Consider the following 27,429-nt stretch of genomic DNA (forward strand, 5'->3'; position numbering starts at 1 on the left):
GTAGTTTGACTCATTATCGTAATTCGCATATACCAAGATGCAGCTCCATCCAAATCTGGCATTTACTTTGATGTTCAAATCAAATGCATAGTGTTTGGCAACTATATGTGCAGAATTTAAATTGACTGATCCATTTATCTGAAACTGGCATGTGTCCAGGACCACTCACAGATGTATCTACTGGTCTAGTAGAAATTCCAAAGAGAGAAAAAAGACACGTTAATCGTAGCTGCTCCAAAATGACATATATTAAATATTGCGTGTGTTAAGACCATCTGACTGCCCATCCACATAGGTCATACATGTTTCAAAAAAAGTTAAGAAAAAACTTCAGGTGAACTGATGGTGAAAGATACCTGCAATTCCATGAAATTTCAGATATTTTTCCAGCTGGAGGAAGGTCCTCCCTTCAGAGCAATCAGAACTGCCCCAACACTTCATTTCTCATGAAAATTCCAGTTCTTTTAAAAAAGAAAGAAATGTCACACAACCTGGAGAGGTCAACGGTCTGACTAGACAAGATGCCCTGGTCTCCCAGAAGAATTCCAGAGCAGAAAGACACTTTAAGAGAGATCCTGAAGAGAACTTAATTCTGTGAGGTCTCTTACCTGCCACGAACCAAAGATACTACTAATAGCTGGGCCTCTCAGGATTACAAAAATAGTATCCTTCAGAAGGACAGCCACAGAGAAAGAGAAATAAGCATGCTGTTGACTGGCATCTACAGACTGGCTTAGACTCAAAGGACAATAATATCAAAATGAAGAAGCAGAACTTCTCAATAAAAACAATGGAGTTTCCCCTCAACCAAGATCCATCAATCTTCAGCATCAGAAAAATTTAAAATAAAACTCCTAACTCCAGAAATTTTTGGGACATCCTCAAATAGCCTATTCAGCTAGCAGGGCTGTACCTTGATAACAGCAGGACAGCTTGAAAAGTACCACTGAGGTCAGATTAGTTGGGGATCCTAAGGGTCTTCCATTGGAATGTGTACCACTTTCCCATTGCTTTCAAGTGAGTTTCTCAAATGCTGAAGGTTTTTGCTTATTGACAAGGACAACCCACGGCCTTATGGAGCGGGGAGAACCAGCTGGCTCTGAGCTCTAAGGCTCGGATGAGAAGCAGATACTGATGACCGCTTCCTTTGTAAGGATGGTGAGGAAGTCCTTCTCTTTAGCTGCGGTTGGGAAGAACAAAGTTTCTGCTTGTGAAACTGCTGCCTCTGAATGAAATAACTTGAGGACGATGAATACAATTGTTTGTTGAATTTCAAATTCAGAGTAGGGGTCCCCCTCTACACAGCTAGAAACATATCCAAGAAACAGACAGACTTATATATTTCAAAATTTCTACCATCCCAGCCATTAGACTGCTACAATTCTTTCCTCCAGTTGAAAGCTCCTTCACCTGGAAACTACTTTAGCATGGAAAGCAAACTGACTCATATACGCACGTTTCCGTAATGTGACTGCATATGTTGCTGGTTTTGACATGGCATACAAGGTGTCAAATGAGGATCTGAGGACTTAATGAGCAACATTTTGACATTGTTACTTATCACGTATGTGTTGGCAGCACTTTTACTAAAGTAAAGGTTTAGTGCATCATTTCTGGGGACAATTAAAAAAAAAGAAAAAAAGAAAAAAAGAGAAAAAGTGTAATGACTAGGAGAGATGAGTTCCGTTAACTTAGACCAAAAACATATAGCAAAGCAATTTCTCCACATTGCTTCCCTGGGAGGTCAATATTTAAACAAATGGTATTGTAAGTCAGAATATGACCACTAAACCTCAAAATATAGCTTAAGGAGACACTTTCATGTGGCTGCAAAATTACCACCCAAAGGCTGTTGTAAATGGGGTGGCTTACGCTTATAAATAAGGCAAGGTTTTAGAGATCAGTTAATACCTTTGGGAAAACCATGGGTGCTTTTATGTATCTTTCAGGCGTTTTAGGTACGCTGCAACCATATTTTTTTCTACTCCTTTTCCAAGCCCCTTTCCTAATTTTTTGACAACTCTTTGAAAAATTATTTAGAAATTAATAAAATATTTTTGCGACCCTTGCATATATTTATGACCCATTGCATATACTTCATAATATAGTGCACGTTTAGCTTTCCTTTTAATGCCATTTATAGGAGGGACAAAACATGTTTTAATTGTATAATTAGTAAATTTAATCAATTAATATGCCCAGTATTATAAATTCTAATGTCTTAATTCTAAATTCTCATTAAAAATTAAAATATAGATTTTAATCAATAACAGTTTAGCAGAAGTCAGTTCTAAATACCTTCAATGTATATGTCAATGCACGAAGGAAAAATTTTTGCCTTGTTTACTTATACATAGCACATTTTCAGTAGTCTTAAGGAAACATCAGTGGGTTACATTTATTCCTATCAAATCTACAAACAGTAGGAATCCCAGTGACAGAAGATTATATAACTAGTTGGAAAGAAGACAGGGTTCAAACGCCTAGTTTTGCTGCTCTTTGTTGGAGAAAGTCAGAAAAATGAAACTACTTAATAGATTTGTAATCAGATGTGAAACTCTCTTGATGGAATAAAAATATTATTTGAGCTATATAAGCAGGGTGAAGGAAGGTGTTGATGGAGAAAGATAACATGAGAAAAGAAACAAGGTGGAAACTGTAGTTTTGAAAAAATAGTGCTATGTAATACTACAGAAAAAATGTTAACGTAATAAAGATATTGCCAATTCTATTCCAAAACCCCCAAACTATGTTTTCAAGATTAATTCCTTATAAAACAGTTTTAAAAACAAAATCAAAAGCCATTCTAATGCTGTTTCAATTTACAACTACACATTTGCATTTTGTATGTATTTGTCTTAAGCAGCTTCAGTATTAAAATAATTACTAAAACATTTGCAGTCATACAGACTAAAAACACATGTACTTTTAGTCTCTGCATTTGTTCCGTTATATTGCATATTTTCTTGAAAAATTTAGTTTAGAGCAGTTTAGTTTAGAGCAGCCTCCAGACCTCTCTACAATACATGGTCACAGGGTTTTGAATATCATCACAGACTTACTACTGGCTCCTTGACTATCCTTCCCTTTTCTTCTCTTTCAAGTACACTTTGTTCAGACTCAAATTTATGAACACAGGAAGCATCAATAGGCAAATACAAGCTCTTTTATATAAAAACCTCTGTCCAAGAACATTACAGCTAATACCTGAACTCATCCATGCACAATAGCATTCAACTAAATACTTGCAGACAGAACTATACTGAGTGGCTGCATATATAACATGTCAGGATTAAAAAGGATATTGCTGTACATACTATACTACAGGAATAAAATCTTTAAGTTAGACTATGTCCCCAGCTGTATTTCTTCGCTATATTGCTTGGGAGACCCTAACAGTATAGACTGGTTAGATCAGATGAAACAGAGAGGTTATCAGGCTTTCTCTTTCAAAGTCCTCTGTACCACCATGCATTACCCTCTCATCTAGTCAGATCTAGTGATCCTGTTGCCTGGGAAAGCTGGACCAGCTCAGTGATTCAACAGTAACCTAGCCCACAGAAACTACTCTTGCTATGGACATAAAATTGCTAAATCTGACTAAAAGGGGAAGATGAGACTATGTGATAAGGGCAAGTGAGAAAGGCCCACATCAGCTCACATTTAGGTGTTATCCATGGGGCTAACATGGAACTGCAGCCTTACAATTCACTGTAAGGACTGTAATGGGGAGAATCCCCAGTATATGTTGGCATAAAAGGCTTTAGCATGATCTAATAGTGCTCTGAATCAGAAACTGGCTACATCTGCCCCAAACAGGGCTTGAAATGTGGAGTCATTGAATAGACCTTAGCTGGATTGGAAAACAAAACCTTTATTGAAATCTATATATTTTACCTGCATTGTTATCTGCAAATATCTCTGTGAAATTGAATTGTTCTGGATTTACATTGATTTAAAGAAGTTTTTGTGAACATTTCTGCCTTCATTCTACTACTTATCAACTGTATAACTAAATTTTATTCATACTCTTATTTCTGCAGCTCTTACATTATATATCTGTATTATATATTATACGTTTTTGCCCTAGTACTGATTATTGAAAATGCACATGCAGTTCACCTTTAAAAGGCTTTCAGAGACTTATATTAATACTACACTGAAAACTGAAAGTCAAACTCTGCAGGTCTTTTCCTCCAGTCAGGTGAGTTTTGTCCTAAATGCATCCAGCAGCTGACGACATTTCAGGACACTAACTGAAGAAAAAAGTTAGAACTCGATTTTGCTTGTTCCTGGCTCTGCTCTTGCTGTATGACCTTGGGCAAATAACCCCTCAACTGTCCACCTGTAAAACAGAGACAAGACTACACACCCACCTTATTGGTTTATTCTGAGCTTTAATGTTTATGAAGTGTTATGAGATGCTCTGGGAAGTGCTACAATGTGAAAAGCGTTATCAATCATCATCAGTAAAACAGAAGCTGCTGAAATACGGTGAAATCTGCCTTCCTTCTTCACAGGACGTGTTCTGTCTTGTGCTGCTTTCTAACCAGTACTTGTAATCTTAAAAGTATCTCAACATTGCATAGCATAAGGAAGGATAAATATCCCTAAGCATTCTGAGAGACTACCAGAAAACATTTTTCGTTTTAAGAAGTGAAGCCTGTTGTAAAGTATATGCTTCTCTTCTAAATACCTGCTTGTTTTCCATAACTGAAAAAAATAAAGCCATTTTTGAGATAGGATTCCTAAATTGCTTAAATAGCTAGACATTAGCTGAAAGCAGCACTAAATATCAATTTAAATACTTGGCTTTCAATTTTCCTTTCATTCATAATGTACTAGGTAAACTATACTAAAATAATTACTTGCTTATTACTCATGAATTTCAGTGCAGCAGCTGAGACAATGTAGATAAATAAGATGATTAATTGAAACAGAATGAATCACAACAAAATATGTTGTTGTATAAGGTATGATTAACTCCACAGTGATTCATATCATTTCAGATAACAGGGCTTTTATCAGAGACGGCTGCAAGGTTGGGAAATTATTTAAAAGCATTTCATCTCAGAGAGCCACTGCAGTTCACAAGGCGGGGGGGGGGGGGGGGGGAGGAGAGGGAGGAGCAGATTCAGTGTCTGCAGCTGAAATAGCCTTGGGCTGTTTCAGCATCCTTCCCACAGCACATCTTTACAACATGCCATTGACATTACCAACCTCCCTTGTGCTAGAGACCCTCTCATTTTTCAGTTGGCCACGATTTATTAGATATTCCAATACTGAGAAAGTTAATTCTATGAATTAAGCAGCACTATTACAATGCCATAGCTTTCCTATAATTGAAAGCACAACACCTGCACCAGGAAATAAGTGTCAAAATTCTACAAAGACATCAAAGGAAAATATTTATTTTTCCTCCATTCAAAATTACAATTTTTAATTCCCAGGCTCCTTCCAAAGACTTTGTAGCAATCTTAAATGTAGGATTTATAAAACGAAATTGATCTCTGTTTACTGCAGTTTAGAAAAGCAAACACCAGCAGCAGCTGACCTTAAAAACCTCTACCTGTTAAAATAGAAGAGAAGATGAGATGTCTCCTTACAAAATTTTTTCCCATGTGTATTTAATAAACTGGGTCAGAATATCTGACTACAATTTTTAACTTAACCACAGACTCCCTGTAGGAGACTGTGCAAACCTCAGTCTCTCACTCAGCCTATGAAATGAAGATAATTACCCTCACCTGTGGGGCAAGTGTCTGAGAACTTCTGAAAGCATAACAAAAAGGAAAATACTGGCATATAAATTGAAATGCAAAACACTGATACCCAACTTAATTTCATTTAAGATGATTAATGTTTCTGAAAACGTAATTCAAAATGAATAAAGATGTAGAAGCTGAAGGTAAAGGTTGAACTCATAAGGAAGATAGCTTGCAAACAACCAGTGACTGAAAATAACCCCTCAATATGGACCAGTTCCAGTAAGCTAAAATGAAAGAATCAAGGTCTTTTAAGGGCTTTTTACATAACATACACAAAAGTTAGTAGTACAGTAAAATGAGCCTCTTCAGGATACCCAGTTTCAGATATGATCTAGTATTTGCCTTCTGCTAATAATTTCAAACATTCAGAAATAATTTTAAATGCTTACTTGAAAATACTCCAAACAGAAACAACAATTTGGTGATATTTATGGCATGACCAGCCATCCTTTGCTATGTTCCTTACTTCTTGACCCCATCTGATACAGAAGAACAGACCAAAATGTTTGTCTCCCTTTCATTATTTATTGAAAGTCAAACTGTATTTCCCTTCTTCCACACACCAAATTACATCTGCCACCTGATTTTCTCCTGTCTCTTACCTCTTAATCGTTTCCTGAGAATCAGACAAATCACCAGTGTGGAAGGACATTCAGGTAGTGTGGAAAACTATCTACTAGGTCTATAACCAGTAGCAATTACACTGGTGTAAATTCAGATTAATTCAGTTATGCCATTATGAATGCACACTAATTTAAACACAATCACCGTGAGGATCATTTATCTTACAAAAGTGATTATGTCTCATTCAAGATTCTTGTGAGCTGCGGGCAGATTCCTAAGCCTGCAGGTACCAGTCTGGTCCCAGGTGATAATCCAGCAGAGGGAATTTGCAGGCGGGACTGAAGGTTGTCCACAGTGTCATATCTTAATGTAATATATCAAAGTATGTGGAGTGAAAGTTGTTTACAAACATGCGTTACAGGTTACAGAAAGGGAATAGACCAATTTGTTCAGAAACTGTCATTTAGGTGTAAATCCTAGTGTGTTGAACACCGTTTTATGCCAGAAAACTTAGCAGCATTTCCATTCACTCCCCTGGTTAAAATAAGCACAAAACTACAGACTGACTGCAAGTTCAAAATCAGGAGCGTGTTAACCACTGTTATCAGTTTTAGATTTACTGTTTTTCCTTGCCATTAAAGAGAATTTTCCATGTCATTAAAGAGACTTGCCTTTATAAAGGCTATAAAGGTTCTTAAAGGCTGTGTCCAAACCACAACATTTGTAGGGATGTTTATTAGTATTTGATACCTCACTTGAAAAATATTTTAAATTAAGGAGGCACAATGTACCATTTTGGTATAATTGTAAGATGAAACGATGACAAGGCCTGTTTGGTATCTTACTGCATACAAAGGCACCCATCTTTTTAAAGCTCAGGATTCATAACTCCAGAACCACCACTAAAGCTATTGTCATTTCTTTTTAAAACATAGAAGTCTTGCACGGAACCTTCTTTCTTTTCAGCACATTTGCTGTCACACCAGCATCAATTTCCTGATGAGTTTGCAGAAGCATCTGTCTTTGCAGAACTTCAGCTTACAATCCTGTAATTAATTTGTTCAGAGACTGGGTGTTTAGAAGTAACAACTCTTTACACTAGAAAGGAAGAGGATCTAATTTCCAAGAATAATTGTTATCTTAGTTTTCTTTATTATATTCTTGCTTTAGAAAAATCCATGGTCTCTCTTCTACATAACCTCCTCACCTTTTATTGATTGCTGTACACTGTATACTGCAAGCTATATTGCTTGGTTATGGTTTTTGTTGTAAAGCAACAGATGAGGAGCTCAGCGTGTCTGTAATTCTAAAGTTTCTAAATTCTAAAATTTCTCAGCGATATCCTGCCTACACGTAGGAAGAGAACCCAGAAGATTTTTACCACATCAATATCTTAATAAATATTCCTCTGAGTCATGAATGACTGCCATATGCAGGGATGAATCATGTGAAAGCTTTGTAGTGTCCCTTGAATTCTGAAGACCTCCACAGAAAAGAAACTGCTATCCAGCTGCACGTCCCAAAATACACAGACTGTTCCCCCCAGAAGTAGTTCCTTCCCTGAGGAGATGCCATTGTAACGCACATCTTTTGGGGAGACTGGAAATTGAGTTCAGATTCCTGTGCTGATTATTAACTTCGATGGATCAAGTATATCAGAGATATCAAGCTTTAGCCCTAACTGGGAAAGTGGAAAGAGGTCTACGAAAGACATATATGCAAATTCAGGCTCCTTTACTTGCCTAGTGTAATTGCTGTGTAGGAAACATTCCACAACTCTGTGTAGAGACGTAATTTTAAAAGCTTTCACTCCTTTGACCATTCTGTTACTGAAAGTTACTTTGAGTTGTAAAATATGTATTCTAAGGTGAGCTTTTACAGATGAATTAAGCAGCAACTTGTGACAAAGCAGTTATCATCAGGAGATAATTGACCTTATTTGAGAGTTAAGCATCCTGAGGCAAAGTAGAGTGTGCTTAATCCTGGCAGGTTAATTATCCAGTGATTATGGTAGCTTGGAAGGTATTATTGCTAAGAACCATTTGCAAAATGACACTGTTAAAAAAAAACTTAATTTAATAAAAATTAAAAGCAATGACAATAATCAAGTTCTCCAGTCATGTATTGCTAGATAATGACTGCAGAATGGCCCTAATTGGTTAGCAGCAATGAACATATAATTATTCCTATTCTGAATGTTCTGTACTAAATTTATTATATGAAGTACAGTTAATAACTATAAAAAATCCAAGACAAGATGTTTGGTTAGTTATAAAAGGGATTTAAACAAATGATCAAAACACCAGTGGTCACTGAGCTAATGCTGAAACTGATACATGTGCTGAGTTGTTATCACAGCATTCAGTGTCTGCACTGCAGTTAAGGGTATGCTGGCATTTACATTCTAAACTAGAACATTTATTCCGAGAGGTTTATAACTTGCCCATTTTAATTACCATCTGGCTGAAACTTGAAATAACCAATCTCCATTCAGATGTAAATTTTTAAGTAGAAGATGTAATTTAAAATCACTTTGCCAATTGTTTTTAGTTTAGGAATGGCAGCAATTTGGAATTTTGCTGCTCTTGGATGTTTTTGTATTACTCAAAAAATAAACAGCTCAGTGCTTAACAATAAAATTGTATTGGTCTATAGTGTGGAGTGAAGATAAATATAGGGAAGAATAAAAATCGTGTCTGAAAGTATTGTTTGTACTAATAAAGTAACAACCGCACCACTTAGTATGCCTTGCTTATATGTTAACTTATGCACTTTCGGTATTTAACTAAACTAGCAAAACTGATAGAAAATGTAGCAAAAACCAAAAGGAAATAACAGTAAATGGGCAAAAATTTGGTGTTGGCTAGCCAAAGTGGTTCATTGCCCATCAAAGCATACATAAACACAGAAAAATCCCAAATGTACTTCTAGATGAAATGAATATAGGAGAAAAAAACCCCAACATAACAAAGAAGGAAGCTACTAGAAGGCAGAACATGTCAGAATGAGTTCCTTTTGAGTTTTGCAACTACTCTTTACCACAAACCATATGCAGAGAGCAGAAATACTGACAATCACAAGATACAGCAGCTACTAAAAACTAGAAATATACCATGCCAAGAGCACGGTTTCAAGTCACACAGAAAGACAAGAGAATAAACCACTGCAAATAGCATTTCAACAACTCAAAAGCAGCAATGGCCAGCTTATATAGCAGAAAGCAGAGACTAAAAAATGACCCAGGTTTCAACTGATTAGTATAAGTAACAAAGTGTAAGAGGCTGGTACTCTGAAGTGTATATATATATCGTACTGCCAAGTTTAAGGATGATCGCTTAAGTTTAAATAGTATCTTTTACCTTGAAAGACACCAAAACGCTTCAGAAATTATACACAGAAAATGCAGGGAGTCTTTCAACTTTAATACACACAACAGTCCTATACAATATTTTATGACAGCAGGTGAAGAATACCATAGCAAACTGAAATGGCAGCAGAAATTAAGGTAGTCTGAATATAATTTCTAAAATTGGAATGTCGCCACTATAGTGGACTATTGCTTATAGAGTGTGCAAATATACAAAAAGTAACAACCTATGTTGTATCTTCTGAAAAACAGCACCTAATGAACCACTGTGATGTGAATTCTAATAGGTCAATGGGGCAATATTTATATAAAAGACCAGCAAGGTTTAATCCCAGAAGTTTCTGTGAAGCCCTTCCAGCCAAACATTGACTGGACTCACTATTACTTAATATGTGAAATCTGAGAAGATTTTTTTCATTGAGATTATACTGCTATTAAATCAAAATATTCAGTAGCATCTTTGTGAGGACTGTATTGTGAAAGACAGAATAAAAGTAACAGTTGGCAATAGCAGCAAAATGTCTGGAAAATACTTCTTCTGTATCATTAGCTATAGTTAAAAAGGTTTTCCTTATCCTACTGCATCGAAAAACATTGTAATTTTCTTCATTTTAAAAATACTTTTTTTTTTTTTTTTTTTAAAGTCCTATATCTGTAACAATGCTAGCCCCTGACATTGACATGTGGACAATACTGTAAAAACTGACTTGTATTGGTGCAACTCCCTATGTCACAATCAGGAATAACCACTGACAGGAATAAGTCACTTTTCCATAATTTTCCTGTACTAATGTAGTTATCTTGAGAGACAAACCCACACTTCATTTAGGTGTGTCACACTTTACAAGGCTATTTTTAACCTTTTTCTGCTGAGCAAACTAATAAATATTTAAGAGCACTTTCTGAAGTGGAAAAAAATCAAAAAGTGATAGCACTACAATGAGTGAAATCCGAATTCATTTGGTCTATTACTATGGACTTCCAGGCAGAATGTCATGCAATCTGTTTGCCAACTGTTGCATGGCAAAGATAAGACATCCTTAGGTGGACTGTGAGTCCATCTACCATAACATCAACGAGAACCTTCTAAACCAGTTAACCATTTCTTAGTTTTCTCCTCCCACTTCTCCCCAAAGAGTCGCCTTCATCACAGAAAATGCTATTAATAGCAGCAGTATGGGTATGGAAACAAGTTACCATAGAACCTCAGAAGCTCTGCAGTAGCCCTTCATATGCTTTCTTCCAGCAGAGAGTTAACTTCTGGGTGAGTACATCATGCACATGGATAGTTATTACAAAGCAGCCAATGCGTTGGATATTTCCTCTTTTAACCTAGAGTAACTTGTTCACGTGTCTCTACACTAGAACGAGCAAGTTGTAAACTGCTACCAAGTCAAGTGACATCTTTGGCATCTACTGAAATATCACAGTCCTGTGACCATGGATTTCATTTCGTAGTGACACTTCACATGGTCAGCCTCTCTCCATAAATAATGGAGAACAGGAAGCAGGCTCCTAGACACAAACAGCTAGGTGCAAGAGATACAAATATTTCAATTACTTTCGTAAGACTCACCGTCTCATTTCCAAAAAGGACATCGACATAAGGCATGACTTTCATCATAGGCTCTTTGTAGAACTGGCTAATAAATGGTGCAGAAAGATTCAAGCTGAAGATCTTGTTGTTTGCAGAAGCCTGAGCAGCCACTTTTAATACTGCTTCTGGTGACACTGTCAGGAAGAATCCCTGCAAGCATACAAGCAAATCAATGCATGTTACTAATTTCATGTTAGGAACCACATGAAGTATGCTGCTTCTAGAAAGTCTCCCCCAAGCCACCTTTGTCATACACATGCACAGATAAAAAATTCTGGAAAATACTGCCTTTCCATTAAGGTATTATGAAGGTGAGAAAGAATCTGCATATGCCTAGAATCACGGCCCTCCAAAATTAAACATAACTCCCTACCTCTGCATTCCATGTAGCACACTTTCCCATGGCAGCTAAGAATAATGTTTGTATTTTAAAAGGTGATATATTATAATTCTAAATGCCCCTTTTTAGTAATAGAGTCAATCAGTCTGCACTGCTTAATTCCAAAGTCCAGTACGATGTCTCTACACACAGCTAGATTAATGAAATCCCTTGCCTGAAAAATTATTACCTTGTTTATAATAAATATGTTGAGTATGCTGTCACTGTAGTAGTTGTTATTGTTTTGCAGGAAAAACCTAGGGGTTTTCATGTTTCCGCACGTGTATTTTATTTCCCCCCCCCCCAAAAGTATTGGTCTTTATTCTGAATATGAGCATTCAAGTAAGTACCAATTGTGAAACAAAATAAACAGAACTCAACCAGAAATTACTATTTGTCTACTAAATTGTGAATGACGATTTCAACCCTGTATGAAGAACAGTTCAAGGCTGCCATTTTGAATTTAGCATTGCAGATGGTTACCTCAACCACACATGTTCCAGGAGTTATGTAAAGATCCTCCAGTTTCATTAATCTACTAATTAGACAAAGGCTTAGTCTTTACACTAATTAAACAAATTTTGTATGTTTCAATTTTATAATCCTAAAAGCAATTTTACTAACTGTTCTCAAAACTCAGTGAATAATAGTAATTTTCAAGCAAGAGCAGCAAGTGTTAAATTTAAGGCCAGAGACAATATCTAAGGCACGGTAACAAACAACTTTGAGGGGGGTCTGATCAATAAAACACCATCTCAGTCCTATCTGTAACATCGCCATCATGACACTCTGAAAGGTATGATAGTGAAACAGTCTTATTTTCCAGTTTTTATCCATATTATTATGTTTTTGGATCACAGAATATCTGTATTTTTATCCTGCATACTTCAGCTAACAGATCATCTTAGGCATTCTACTCACTGGAAAAAATAATATAATGAAGAATCTACAGATTAAAGACTACTTAGAAAGCCTTTCTATTTATTTCTCCTTACTCCACGCTCTCCAGTCTAACAAATACATGATTGATTTCAAAACGTGGGCACGATTCACTACATGGCAATACAAGTCCAAAGGGCGCAAGAATGCTTTGCATCTTGTGGAGTTACTCAGTACCTTGAACGACTGGAAGCCTGTAAACATCCACGCTTCTTTGCTATTTTTACATTCTGAAGAATTGAAATGAACAGTTTATATAACATCTCGTCTCCATAGCAATCTCTACCATCTTTTAGTCTTTCATTTAATGAACAGAGTCAGATTTTTTAAAAACTGTTCCAAACACAAAATAAAAACCTTTCAAGGCTAACGTTGCCAGCTGTGGATAAATCACAGACTGCTATACAGTGGTCTACGTAAATAGTAACCTGGTCAAATAATTAGGCTTCTTACCAATTTTAGGCTGAAAACTTCATCTGAACTAAAATACATCTGATTGTAATTTAAGGTACAGAACACTATCCCCGTGAGATCTAACTCAGGCCTGTGTCCAACTCCCTTTTCCTTGGAAAGGCAACATAAAAGTACTGAGATGCAGATAGGAGAGAGCTTGCTTTTCAGATCCTGCAAAGTAAAGGCTAGGAACTCTCAAAGGCTACAGCTCTGTCTTCTGGGTTTCCTAAAAATCACTTCTGCCATTTAATTGTATTCTTCCAAGAGTTTTTTATATTTTTATTTAAATAAACTATTTGACATTAAAACATCTAGAAATTAAGAGTTGTGTGTATGAGAACTCTTGTTAAAATTTTGCCAAGCATAACATTTATTTGCAAAAAAAAGTTGTAGCTATACAAAAAAAAGTTGTAGCAGTACAATTCACACAATGGAATTAACAAAGTAGAAAGAAAAACGTATAAAAACTGAACTGAAGAGATCTGGGTTTAAAGAAACCTAATTAGACCCCCCTCCTTAAGTATTTAAATGGAGTTTGTCTCTATTTTTAGTGTTTAGAATTCCAAATTTAGTTTTAAAATTCCAATTACAGCTACAGCCAGTACAGTTACAGGAACCCAGCTTCCTAAGCTTGAATTACAACTAGATAAGCCACAGACCGCGCTATTGCAGCATGCTATAATTTTGTACAGGAACGAACTCCACTAAAACAAACAGGTTTTCTTATATCTCACTGGGATTCACAACAAAGTCACTCCGTGGCTTCCTTAGAACCACAGCCCACATGCTCTGGCAGCTGCCACTGCTTTTGATCCAGACAGATGTATACAAAGGAATGCCTAGAGTCAAGTAATCCTACCTACTCTAACAATTAACTGTTAGCCAACATTAGCTTTGAGTGTGAGAATAAGCGTATCTTGGTATCACTAGTATAAAAGACTTTGTATGCCACTAGTAAGACATTCTATTCCCACTAACAAGAAGGTTAAGAGGCCCCTCAGAAGATATTCTATAATCGCCTACACACATCAGTCTACTTCTGAGAGTTTGGGGAACATTTTTACCCTCAAAACCCAAAGGTACCTTAAAACATCTATGAGGAAAATATCTGTAATCAAAGGATGAGACAGTTAATATACAGAAATTCCAATAGCCTGGGAAACTTACATTGCATTTGAAATAAAATTACTCTGTATGTATCTCTTTGTGAAAGAATGTTGTACATACAAGGACATATGATAATTGGACAGCGTAGTCAAAGAAAGTGAAAGGCAGCAATATTTTACTAAGAAAACCTACTAAACATTAAAGGCTATCAGACATACTAGCAGCATACAGTATTCCTTTGGCGTGCACTGACTGAGACTGAGTATACCAGATGCTACTGCTTCATGATGTGCCATTATTTTCTGCTGTTCAAAATGTAATGAGCCTCTTTTCTATGCCAGGAGGAAGGTACCATTGTACCACAAGCCAGAGAGCAAGGCTGAACTAATACATACACCAGGAAAATAGGATGATAGACTGAATTATTTATATGCATGTTTGTATGTATACACAGGCAAAACACAACGATACTTTTCTTATGCACTGTAAGAAGTGCTTCTGTTTAAATACAGTCCTTTGGTGGAGAAAAAACATTTTCCTTGTGGGAGAAAGAGAAACAAAAAGGAATAAATAAGAAAAACACATGTGTGTATTGCAGACACATGGCTATGGGAGATACAGTAGCTTGTTTGTAACTTAAGAGCTTTTAAAATTCAGTATTAAGACGCACATGACAGCAGTAGACAAAGTCAAGAGAGAATATCAGATTAATCTCACTTTTACAATATTCAGGAATTCTTTGATACACTTTTTAAAATATGCCAGGGTACTGTGAATACAGGATAGTCTTCTACATTCGAGTCTTTTTTTTTTTAATAGACACTAGCATTACTGGAAGGATTTGGTGGGTTTACACACAAGCAATTTGTCTTTGCAAGTCATCTCTCTCATTTTGATCACATGCAGACCCAAAAGGTTTCTTCTGACCTACACTAAGCTCATAGAGCACTAGCTATAGCAGATGTGAGGGCAGCAAATTAAGGGTGTCAAAAGTGTCAGCAGCACAGAATCAGTGAGTGTTGAAGGACCTCATGAAGCCAGAATAACTCCGGCTATGGTGAAACTAATTCTGTGTAAGATATTCTGTCCAAACTGAGAAGTCTTGCCATCATTTGTTCACATGAAATAATGTGCTTGCACTGAATTCATCTGGATTACATACATGTAATGTTTGCACAATGAGGATCAAGATTTTTTTTTTTTTTTTTAAAGCCTGTGAGTATTTCCTTAAAGCCAAAACTGAAATCTGTGACCTAGCGTACATTTAGACAAATCCAGGCTGAGATGATAACAAACAGCTTTGCAGTTTTGGGTTTATTATTGTTCAATAGCACAGAAGCAACATTTGCATAAGAACATACAGACATAATAAAAATTAGGATTGTTCTCAAACCTACTACCCACTAAAATGCATTTGCCCTCTCTTCTTTCTAGCTCTTCCTCTTTCCTTGCCAATCCCATTTGCAGAGTGGGTTACATGAAAAAAACTATCGTATGAGTGACAGGATTTTGAACCATGGTATTCTGAGCTGATTTTGAAATGCCATTTGGTAACAATGTAAAATCAATAAATCGCAAGTGTGAATCAAAATATTTAACTTTCAGAAACACATATACAACAGTCTGCTGCCATTTAAGACAAATTATATTCCACCAACATGAAAGGAACACATCATTTAATCCAAAATTATTTCATAGCAAGCATTTACATAAAAATGCAATTATGACGACATCACACTCTCATCCATCTAAAGGGTGGAATTTTTCAGGCACATAGAAAGTTTGACAGTTACGTAGTGACAGTCCTGATAAATACTGTGATTCAGTAAAGCCCTACAGAAATCATCTAACTTCAAGTATGCTGGCTGTTCTAGTAAGAGTGAGACTGCTAAGGTGCCAAAAGAACTTGCTCTGTTAAACGACAGACATAACCAAGTCAGAGCTTTTGGACCTGGTTAAGTTTCCTATATTCTGTACACAAAGACAACTTCAAGCCACACACTTGGGCAGAAGAGACTTCCCTCAGCTCTGCTCTGCCATCAGTCTCATCTGCTGCAGTCTAGCAGAAATATTGGGGCTTGGAAGGAGTGAAGCTGCAACACATGGCAATTCTTGGGATGGAGAATGAACCACTAGGTAACTAATCCAGACAGAAAAACTTACACAAGGCTTCCAGGTGCTCTTACAACCAGAAGATACTGAAAGACTTTCGTCTTCTAGCCTCTGAACTGCACAGAGCCCAGACTGGGTGCAGTCCGTGTCCCACCCACTGTGAGACAAGGCAATGAAATCATCTTCCTTCACAACAGGAACCAGAAGGAATCTTCTTGGAAAGTTAGAGCAAAAGCTCTTCATCTGTCTTAGTACTTACGTGAGTTTAAAAGAGCAGGGAACAATTTAAAAACTATCTTTAACACGAAGTATCTGAGCACAATACTTGGAATGTGCAACACTGTCGAGTTAGCAGACTTACTGACCCCTTACCTCTTCCTCTGAGTTTTGAGCACTTATACTTGCAACCTGTTCCTGCTTGAAACTATTTGTTAAATTATTTACCTTACTGAAGTATGACAGAAAAGTATCAAACGATAGAGATAGTAAAATACGATGTGAAAAAAACCTCCAGAAATAATTAACAAAACCCCACAAATTAAACTACATGACCTTTATTAATGAAGGTGCTTGTGCTTTAAGTAATTTTTTACTTTCTCTAGGAAGGACAAAAGCTCTGTATAACTATCCACTTGAAAAGCTCTATATAATTATCCACTTGGGAAATGTTCAGTCTGTAAATTAGTGAAATACATGAACGTGACTTTAATCTATGTACCTGTTCGTCAGGTAGTAGGTCATTTAGGAACTTAGAAAGTACCTACACAGTATCAATTGCATTTTGGAACTATATTTTATCTTGTGTGATCAGCAAGTGGTTACTTAATGAAACAAAACCCGCTGCTTTTTGTCCAGTGGAAACTGGAGACAGTTGTTTTAAATCAGAAAGCAAGGACAGCAAGAATGCAACAATTTCTCTGAGTAATTGTTTTGGCTTGTTCCTGTATGCATTGTTTATTTTTATGAAAGTATTGCTTTATAACTGGAAAATGACTAAGCTGTAAACTATTGTTTTATCATTCTGAGTGGCCAGTGTTTCTGTTTTTGATAAAAGCCAAGTTTCAAACAGTTTTCAGTAACATAGGAAAAAACCTAACTGTCAGTAAATGTGCTTATATTGACCATGACATTTTCCTCTATGATGGTGCCAACATGTCAGGAGGAGAGGATTGCTTTCAGACTTGAACAGCTTCTTTGTTGCTGAAGTGAACTCTGATTGCTGCCATATTAGTATCTATCAGATTACAACAGTAGCAGAAAACCTCCAATATTTGACATTATATGTTAAAGAAAATAATTATTTTATGCATATATTAGCAATTTCTTTTTAGTTTTGAACAATTTGGAAATCTTTTTCAATTCTGATTACTGTTGATTAAATTAAGCACTCTCCGGGAAGTTCTTCCAAACCCTATTTAAGATAAAATAATTGTATGGCTTGACTTATGAGATGTAAACTCACAGAGTGTATAGATCAGAGCTTTAACAATGAGGTGGAGGTGTAGAAACATGTGCGAGAGAACAGTAATATACCTAGTTTTGGTGTAGGGAAATGTCATCCCAAATAAAAAATTCTCCTATTTCCCTGGAAACTACAAAGTTAGTTAAGCTCATTTTGGCAAGATGAATTAAGATCTTAAGACGATGGTTTGACATAGCTCCCTGAAGTCTACTCCTCTGTGAGGAAGCAAAACACCTTTATATTCTCTCTAAAGTTCAGCATACAGTTTTACGTGAGTTTATTAAGCTCAGTGAGTGAGATGTCTATTTTTATTTATACTAAACTTATAAAAAAATTTTGAGGAAGTATGAAACATAATCTGGGAGACAGGAGCTTAGAGGTTTTATTACTTTAAGTAATTCAACCTTTTTTGCCTCTGTTTACCCACTTGCAAAATAGTTATAGTGATAAATACACCTCCATTGGCAGAACCAGTGGGAGGTTTAATTACTTAACATTACCAAAATGACTGAAATTCTGTGTTGAAAGGTATTATAAAGTACAGGGTATTACCATCAATAAAATATAAGCTGCAAATCAAACAAGCTATGATAAAGAACAAGCTACTTTTCTTCTTTTCTCCTAGTATCCCAAAACCACTTTGCTACACTTTTTCTTCATCGAAAACCAATTTAATCCTTAGTGAGAAAGCAATGCACCTTAAAATATTTGTTAAATCGGTGATTAAAGAAAGAAACTGTTTCTTTCACCTTTCATCCTTCTAAAATAACTCTTTATCAAAATTAGGTTTGCCTAACCCATCTATTAATATGACGATAATGTTGTGTTTAGACCAAAAAGTAGACTCAGAAATACCAATTATTGTTTAATGAAACAATAACCAGAAGTCTATAAATTGGTAATTATATTTATGATGTTTGGAACAATGAGATAATTGATTTTTCAATCTTAATTTCCACAATTTTGAGCACAATCCCAGGGTCCCTGTCCTGGCAAATAAGCATTTCAGGAAGTAAAGAATAAGGTATGGCTAATTTAGGCCCTTGGTGATTGTGCAACATTTGCTTTTTTGTGTATGGCTAGTTACATTAATATAATTTGGCATCTCATTAATTATGTAAACATCAACCATATGTTGAATCCATTCAAGTTTGGTGTGTACATAATATTTACAGTATATTAGTAAATTGAGAGAATCTATGTAACTACAAATGCATAGAGAATTTCTAATTCTCTAGACAATTAATCCTCAGTTTGAAAGCTCTATAAGCAAACATTTAAAACAAGCCTATTCCTTGCTTATTCAAATAGCCTTGAACAAGAAGAGAATAAATATGAGTATCTTTTAAATTAAATGTGCTTATACCAGCACAATGGTTTATTTTATAAACACTCAAAGACTGAAACAATGACTGACCATTGGTGTATTAGTAGATAATCACCATTGACTGACCGGGTGTCAAAAGATCTTGTAAAAATGCAGATTATTTGATATGGTTGTACAAAGTCTTGTGGAGAACCATTCAAAGCTTGCATATCGGTATTGCTTACTTAAGAATTTTGTCTTTAATATTCCATGGCCTGAAAATAAAAAAAAAAATCTTCTGCTGTGTACATGCAAGAAACTTTTTGGTTATGTGACTATGCACACAAATATTGTGACTTTGTGAGTGGAAGGGGAAACTAATTTGGGCTTGCCCTGCTCAATTTATAAATATTAGTTCCCCTTCTCAGAAAAAAGGGGAAAAAAAAATCCTCACCAACCTCTTGCTCTATACTAGTATACACTGCTATACCTGTGCCCTCAGAGTGCTGGGATTCCCAGGTGATGCAGAGGAATGTGACTTATGTAATATAAACAAATACATGAATGAGTCCAACGCCATGAAAAATAATTCAACTCCAGCATGACTTCTATACCTTACAGATTTCCCTGTCAACAACATGGTCAAGCTATGAAAGGTTTCACTTAAATTCAGGTTAGAAAACAGATATAAGGTATAATAAAACATAGGTATGTTTTTCCCTAAGAACTCTCATACTGAAACACTTAAGCAGAAACCTTTCTTCCCTCCCCCCAACTACCTTTGAGATCTTGTAAATTATAAGAACATAGCAGCAGAGGGATTAAATATTAATCAAAGTCATTACCATCATCATTACAACATATTTCAAGAGCCCCAAAGAAAGAGCATATTATTTCACTAATAAAGATCATATCATCAGAAAGACTAAACTGATACTGTAGCATGGTAGGTACAAAGAGAAAAAAAGAAATGATCAAGAGGTAACACAAAAGATTTCTGAAGCTTATTGCACTATTGAAATGCTAACTCATCCTTTAACTGAGTCTAAGTAAAGCAAACTCACCATGGGCAAAACAGAGCTCTGTATAGAACTGCAAAAGCATATAGTATATTAACAAAATGTAATTTTGAGGGGGGAAAAAAAACCGTAACAAAAAACCAAGGATCCAAACTCCATAAATTATATCAGTGAAAATCCAGAGCAGCTCTAAAGCTTCAGTGGAGATCTTAATTCATTTGGCATGCAGTAGGGCTATCCAAAGCGTAACTAGTACACCTGAAACTAACATTGTTCACAGGATGACTTATTCTTTGCATTAAAGTAATGACAAGTTTTATGGAATAATAGGACTTTTGCTATTTGCAAATTAAGGTGTAAATGATTAATAAACCAAAATACCCTCTCCTGCTCCCCAAGGTATTTGCTAGCTGATTCTAAACAGCTTATGTATCCTTATGATATATTTAATTTAAGGTATTGCATAAAATTAAGTGCATAGGAAAATAAAATGCTCAGAAGAACTAAAAAAGTCATTGGCAAAATAATAAAGGATGTATTACTTTCAATTTCTGGCTTACCAAGTTTAAATGTAAGTGCATTAACGTTTCATTTTAAATATCACTCTACTCACAACCCTATCCCCAGAACCACAATTACAAAAAAAACTTCTTTCACAGCAAATATAACATTTACTATGAACACACAATGAGGTCCTAATCACTTGGATTAATTACCACATCAGGGTTTACAATAAAACATTTATTGCTCACACTTCCACACATTAAAATTAATTATTTAAAAGAACATTAATGTTATTGCTTGGCCTTTTAATTTTCATTATATAAAGACTGTTGCATGACTTTGTTTCTGAACACACAAATAAATGAGGGTCAGGACCTACGCTAATTCTAATAATTATTAAGAAATATAGTTGAATGTGGAGACTTGCTAAACTATAAACAAGGATATTTTCACTTAAATTAATTTGGATAATAATAAGAGTCTGTAGAACACTGAATACAACAAGCTATGTAAGTGCTTAGCATTAATTATTATAGTCTGAATGAGTACTGTCTTCAAATTCAAAGGGGGGGGAATACTCCTCACTATTAGCTTTTTAGAGCTGAATAATACTTACTTTAAGTTCCTGTTTCTAATGAACTCATGAGCTCACACCTCAGAAACCCACTGCCTGTACCACTACTGTAACCAGGGAGGGTAGGGTTAATCTTTACTCTCACATCTTACAAGCTGAGAGGAAACTTCTCTGCTAAGACACTGTTTCCTGTAATGTCATATTGTGGGAGTAGCAGGTTTCAGTAGGGGCTTCAATTTGCACTGATATTCAAGATCCTTGAATACTCGAAATAAGTTTTAAATTTCTACTGAATATTTTCCATACTTCTCTACTTGAAAATGACTCCACTCCTGTCACATTATTTGCCCAGCTTCACAGAAGAATCAGACTACAGATACAGGAAATATGACTGAGCGAACATTTTTTTCCATTTAAATTTGTAATATTTTTAAAAACAGTTTTAGATCAATACAAGATCAAGTTAGGTGGTCAGCCTATGGCAGAGAACTAACCTTTCTTGATGCAGAACACCGCTAAGTTTTCAAGTAAAATGATTTTGAAAACAGGAAACCCCTGAAACTTAGTGAGCAAATACCAGTTTGTTCCCTAAGAATGTGTGGCCTGTGACAATGTCCCTGTAGTCACCTTAGAAGTGTAATGTACCAATGCAGCTTCTCAGTCTTCATAAGTAGGTATCCAACTTCAACGGGGTACAGGTCCCTTCTGCGGATGTTACTGTGTGTTTAGTGCTAAATGTTCACATGATGTACAGCTTCCAATAGTGACACTTGCAAATTACAGATTTGCCGTTAGAAACACTAGTGTCTGCAAAGTGGAATTCAGGAACTACTGAAGGAGGCTGCTCACATATAGACAACGTGATGCAATTTTTGGTGGTAGGATTACATGCTACTGATTTTAAGAATACTGTGTAATGTTATACCTTTTTTCTGCAACAATAGAAACATGTGGGCAGTATTTTCTACTTAATGTATGACAGACGAATAGATTTCATGAACTGTCATGTAAATGAGAATTTATAGTTCCAAATAAATTTACAGATTAAGGACAACAAAGCAGAATACAAATAGCAATTAAGAAAATAACTGGTAACTGGTAATTAATGACTTCTTTGGACTGAAGCTTCTAAAACTGTTACTTTATGGAAACAAATTTACATTCAAGGAGATATTTCCAACATGGCAATTCTGGTTTTGGAAGATCAGCCTAACCCCTTGAACCAACTTCTCTCCTATTCATTAGTGCCCAAATTAGTTTGTCTGCTTTAATTACATTTGCTTATTCTTGAAATGTACAGGGAAAAAGAAGAGAGATTTAAATGAGTTAATGTTCTTAAAAAAATTGTATTTGAAATTATATAATTAAAACAAACCGTTTTTGAAACTCACTTGAGTTTTATAATGTTTGAAGAAATTTCACGTGGAAAAATAATTTTCACAATATGGATCAAACATTAAAATATCCATAGAAATATTCAAAACAACTGAACATAAAGCAACTGTGTAAACTTTGAATTTGCTCTAACGAACCTCTGGTGGTCCATTCCAACCTGAATTATTCTAGAAGTCTATCATATACTAGACCTGTGTGTTTGAAAAATATGGACAAAAAATATGTGGACAAAGCATATAGCCTCCAACATTCTATCAGCTTCTAAGAGAGTATTTCAGAGCAGAGCATCCCAGATACTACATATACCTCTAACAAATAATGTAAGAAATTAGCTATTTTACCCTGAAATAAACACCACAAAATGTATACACTTTGTGAATGAACTACGTAAACGCATTAGGAGTAGAATAACACCTTAGAGGTTAAGGTCCTCCTGCGGCCCTTCCACTTCACACGGAGCTTCCCCAAATTCAAAATTTCGAAGTCAATGAGACCTTAATAATGCTTACAGCCCTATATGTAGACAGTCCTTTGGATAGGAGTGAGCTCTGCTACAAGAATATTAATTACGAAAAAATGTTCCCTGTTCCTTTTTTGCTCTTTACTTGTGTCTCCGCCCATCCAATTTGTGTCCTTGAATATAGAGAGAATAAGAAAAAGACATACTAAAGATATCATAATGTATTTAACAGTTAACTTGTGTGCTAATTTATACACCATAACTATTATAACGATGATTTTCTAGATTAGAATATCAATGAATAACTTTGACATATTGGACACATATAAATAAGGACAAATGAAAAAGCACTCCTTTTAAAATCAGCATTTAAGCTCATGTTTTAGTGCTTTTATAAGAAAAGGAAGTTGGGATCTCTCAAAATCACCTCCTCAGTTCTGAGAGTTTAAATCCATTCCTTATGCTAAATAAACATAATTTCTACTTTTTAAACAGCCAAACTAGAACATTTTGGAACTGTATAATAACCAACCTCATTTTAGGGAATGAAAATTATTGGCCCATGGCAAAGTAAAATGCAGCATGTGTTCCTCAAAGCAAACATGGAAAGTCTCTGTCTCAAGTTTTTGATATATTTTTATGTATCTGTATCATTGACATGCCTTCATTTATAGGAAAGCCCGATGGTTTGGTATTTATTGGAGCTTGCTTTCTCTTCAAAATATCTAACTATGGAAATAAAGGATTTTCTCTTTACCCCTGTCCCTGCAACGGCTCCTCATCAATATCTATGGTCCAACCCAGCCAGGAGTCTAGTAAGAAACCAAACACTGGCAGAGTGGTATCAAACACTTCTACAAATAACAGGAAAAGAAAGCAATGATGGCATCTCCAAAACAGAGTTCAGAAGCCACAGATAGATATTTGACATTTCTTCAACTTTCAGATACAGAGAGCTCTAATTTTCTTTAAGAAGGGCAGTGGAGAGACACATCAGATATTTTCACAAAGCCTTCCCTGGAGAGCATTATCTATATGACGCTACTTCGAACATCTTCTGCAGAACAAAATTTAAGCTTAAGAAGCTTCCTTCTGAAACAGATGTTTGAATACTGCTATAAATCACAAGGCAACATATTCCCCTCTCCAATAGTCACATTTATCCATAGTAATAATTGTTGTTAATCAAAGGGTTAAGTGGTTGGTAATGACATGAACAACAGAAAAAATTACTTGACAAGATTCCACCCTCATTCCAATCTCTACCAAAGCGTCAAATGTAATTATAAATTTTCACCAAAGATGTCAGATTCTTATGTTAATCTTTGCACAATCTGACATTGCCATTCTTCAACTTTTATAGATGTGAACAGTTATCACTTTGTTTGTATGTCACCACAGACAACTTAATCAATAGTTTTCATATCTTTCTGTTCATACTTTTTGTTAAAATGAATTTTGTGAGTGCTGCTTACTTTTGTTCCACTATGAAACTTGTTACTGCTTGAATAGAGAGTACTTAATCTCAACAATAAACATTATAATGTATGATAAAGCAGTCAAGAAGAAAAAAAAAAGGTTTAACATTTTTTCCAGTCCCCATTTTAACATACTCTGTCCTTATCAAATTAATATCTAACAACAGTGACACGAAAGCAACACAATGGATGGCTTTGTTCACTTTAGATGTACTAATGTGAAGCACAAACTGCCTTTCACTCCTTTTCCTTTTATGCTTTATAGTTCTGTAGTAGGGAAATCTTACTCCATGAAACTCAATGCAAAAAATTTGTAACTGGAAATAACTGGTTTATCAAATATTACCTGTCCTCATCAATAATTTAAACAGGATCCACAAGCAAATGGATTGCTTGTTTATTGTTTCCATACCCAAATAGCCACCAGGCAGGCTGGAGAGGTATTCCTTCTGACCTGTCACTCAGATGAAAGTACCACGCAGGCACATTCAGCTCTTCCTGCAGTTCTACAGCAAAAAACTCTTCCAGCTCTGAACACAATCAGAACAGTTGCTCTGTACCAGAAACAGACACTGATAGATTTTCATAAAAGTTGAGAATGACACTTGTTGAAAAATTGTTTATTGTAGGATAGTGGCTCCTGTGAAGGTAAACTTGATCCTTAATGTACCTACCCATATACCTATTCTCCATGGATACTATGAAGCACCAAGACTTAAAAAAAAGATAATTTTTTTCATCAGTCACCAAGGCACGAAACTGAAATGTGAAGAGGAGAATAAATTTCTTGCTGGCATAGGCTTTACATTAGCTTTTACAAATGAGCACCACTGTGCCAACAGTGAAACTTGTCCTGATATTGTAATGTTTGCTGAATTTGAGTTTAGAAATTGACTTTCTTGACACACAGTCTGATGGGAAGTTTCCCTTCTGGGCACCAAACTAGACAAAACTGCTCCAACAGAAAGAACTTATTCTGAATATGATGATTTATCTTAGGTCTTAGGCTCTAGCTTGACCAAATGAGTACTTCAGACACTTAACGCCCAACAAAGAGTCATGATTTTCTATTGCCAGCACCCAACTGACTTCTTCCAGTGTGAACTAGAACCAGTTAAGAGTCTGCTTCATCCACGCCTTCCTAGCTTAAAACTGATATACATAATCATAGGAGGATATCCTTATGTCACCCAACTGCTAGGTTTAGCCAGAGGTAATTACTGTTACTTATTAGAAACTGCAGCGCTGGCCTTGTCTGGAAGCAGAGAAATTACGTGACTCTTAGTTGAATGAGAGCCTCAGACCTGTAAAGCTATGCACTTAACTTTGTAAATCCAACAGTACTGAAGTCCAGTAACTAACGGACATCCACAATGTCTGAGTAATACCATGGTATGGTTCAGGCTGCTGAAAAAGCAGATTTCAGAGAATGGGTTGCAGTACAGCAGTACTTTGGCATATGTGTAAGAAACAGAGTCTGAGGTGTCTTCTGACCCTATTTACTCCTCACAAATTGCATTCAGATGTGCAGGAGTTGCAGAAGTCTTCCTGTGAAGTTGCTTTTCTGGCATCTGCTGTCCACAATGATGATTGCTTATATCTCATGTATCCTGCCGTATTCCCGTCCACCCTAATCTCAGAGCAAAGGAACTTCAGAGTATTCACTGTGAATAATAGTCCTTGGAAAATACTCAACAATTTCAAGACTGTATGATACATTTTAGAATTTAGATATCTAATAGCACTGATGACTAGCAATTTTCCACAATTACCATCATAATCATTCTATGTTCTGAGAAGAGGCTACAGATGACAAGGAGCTGTTTGAAAAATTAAACTTTTATACAACATCTTAATGTCTGGCATTTTGATACAGTAATACTTTGTCTGCTTTTCTGACTGCCTGTTACAAATTTGTATTTGCCTTTGGATATTCTTCTTATGGCAAAAGAGTCTGTTCTGAGGAGATGTGTACCTTGGTTTTACTACAGTGAATTATGTATCTATTCAGAGATCATGCTCTCCCAAATGAACATCCAAGCCTGTTAAAAGAGTCTGCCAACATACTGTGAAGATCTGGGAAATGGCACACCCTCAACAAATGCCAGATGTAATTCTGCCCACAAGAAAAGTCAGATGGATTCCTCCAATAAATTCCTACTTCTTTTGTCTGCCTCTTGGTTGATATATGATACCACTGCAGATGTATCCAATTTTATTAAAATTTGTCCCATCAGCTCCATGCTGAAAGAAGAATTTTCAAATTTACCCTGAGTTTGTGCATGTTTTATGATAAGTTGTTCCTAAGCTGAAACCAAAGCCTTAAGTTTTATTTCATTTAGTTCAGCAAGGTCCGTATCTGGTGAGACAATCTTCTGTGTTTGTCATTGTAAAAGACAGCTATTTTTCACTAAAAGTGCTTGGATATTTGGCTCACATTTCAGTAAATTTTTCAGTTAGCACTGAAACTGGAATTATTATGTCCACTTTGTCTGAGTTTGAAAATCATCATAACTAGCAGCAGAGTTCAAACACCAAAACCTCCCACAGGACTACATGTAAGACACAAAGATCTCATCACAGCTAGCTCCTCAAATCCTAGCAGAAGCTTTGCTAAAGAACTGAACTGCAAGAATAACATTCTTTAGTGTTTATGGTTTTATATCGAAAGAAAAGCTTTCCCTAAATGAGTGGCTAATAACGTACTTCAAACTATGGAGATGCTGGTAAACCTGTACTTAAAGATGTCACTTAATTCCTCCATTCCAAAGACATACCTAATGTTAAAAAGTATATAGGAAACACACAGTTGGAAGCCAACACAGTTGTCTATGGTCTTTGCTGAATTTGATATTAAGAAAATTTTGAAATATTCTGAAAACCTCATGCCCTAAAAATCATCACATAGTAGAGAAGTATCCACTAGAAAGTAAAAAAAAGTAGCA

At 35.8% G+C, this 27,429-nt stretch overlaps 1 protein-coding gene across 6 annotated transcripts in view; it reads right to left on the reverse strand.

Annotated features, from left to right (window-relative positions):
• ADK (adenosine kinase) overlaps positions 1-27,429 on the reverse strand; it is a 299,664-nt gene that overhangs the window by 74,083 nt on the left and 198,152 nt on the right. For all 6 annotated transcript variants that reach the window (XM_072869325.1, XM_072869324.1, XM_072869328.1 and 3 more), the window contains one exon: positions 11,276-11,446. In XM_072869325.1, the coding sequence (XP_072725426.1) occupies positions 11,276-11,446 (171 nt within the window). The remainder of the gene's footprint in view (positions 1-11,275; positions 11,447-27,429) is intronic.

The sequence above is a fragment of the Ciconia boyciana genome, chromosome 8 (genome assembly GCF_034638445.1).
Source record: "Ciconia boyciana chromosome 8, ASM3463844v1, whole genome shotgun sequence".
In the NCBI taxonomy this organism is placed as follows: domain Eukaryota; kingdom Metazoa; phylum Chordata; class Aves; order Ciconiiformes; family Ciconiidae; genus Ciconia; species Ciconia boyciana.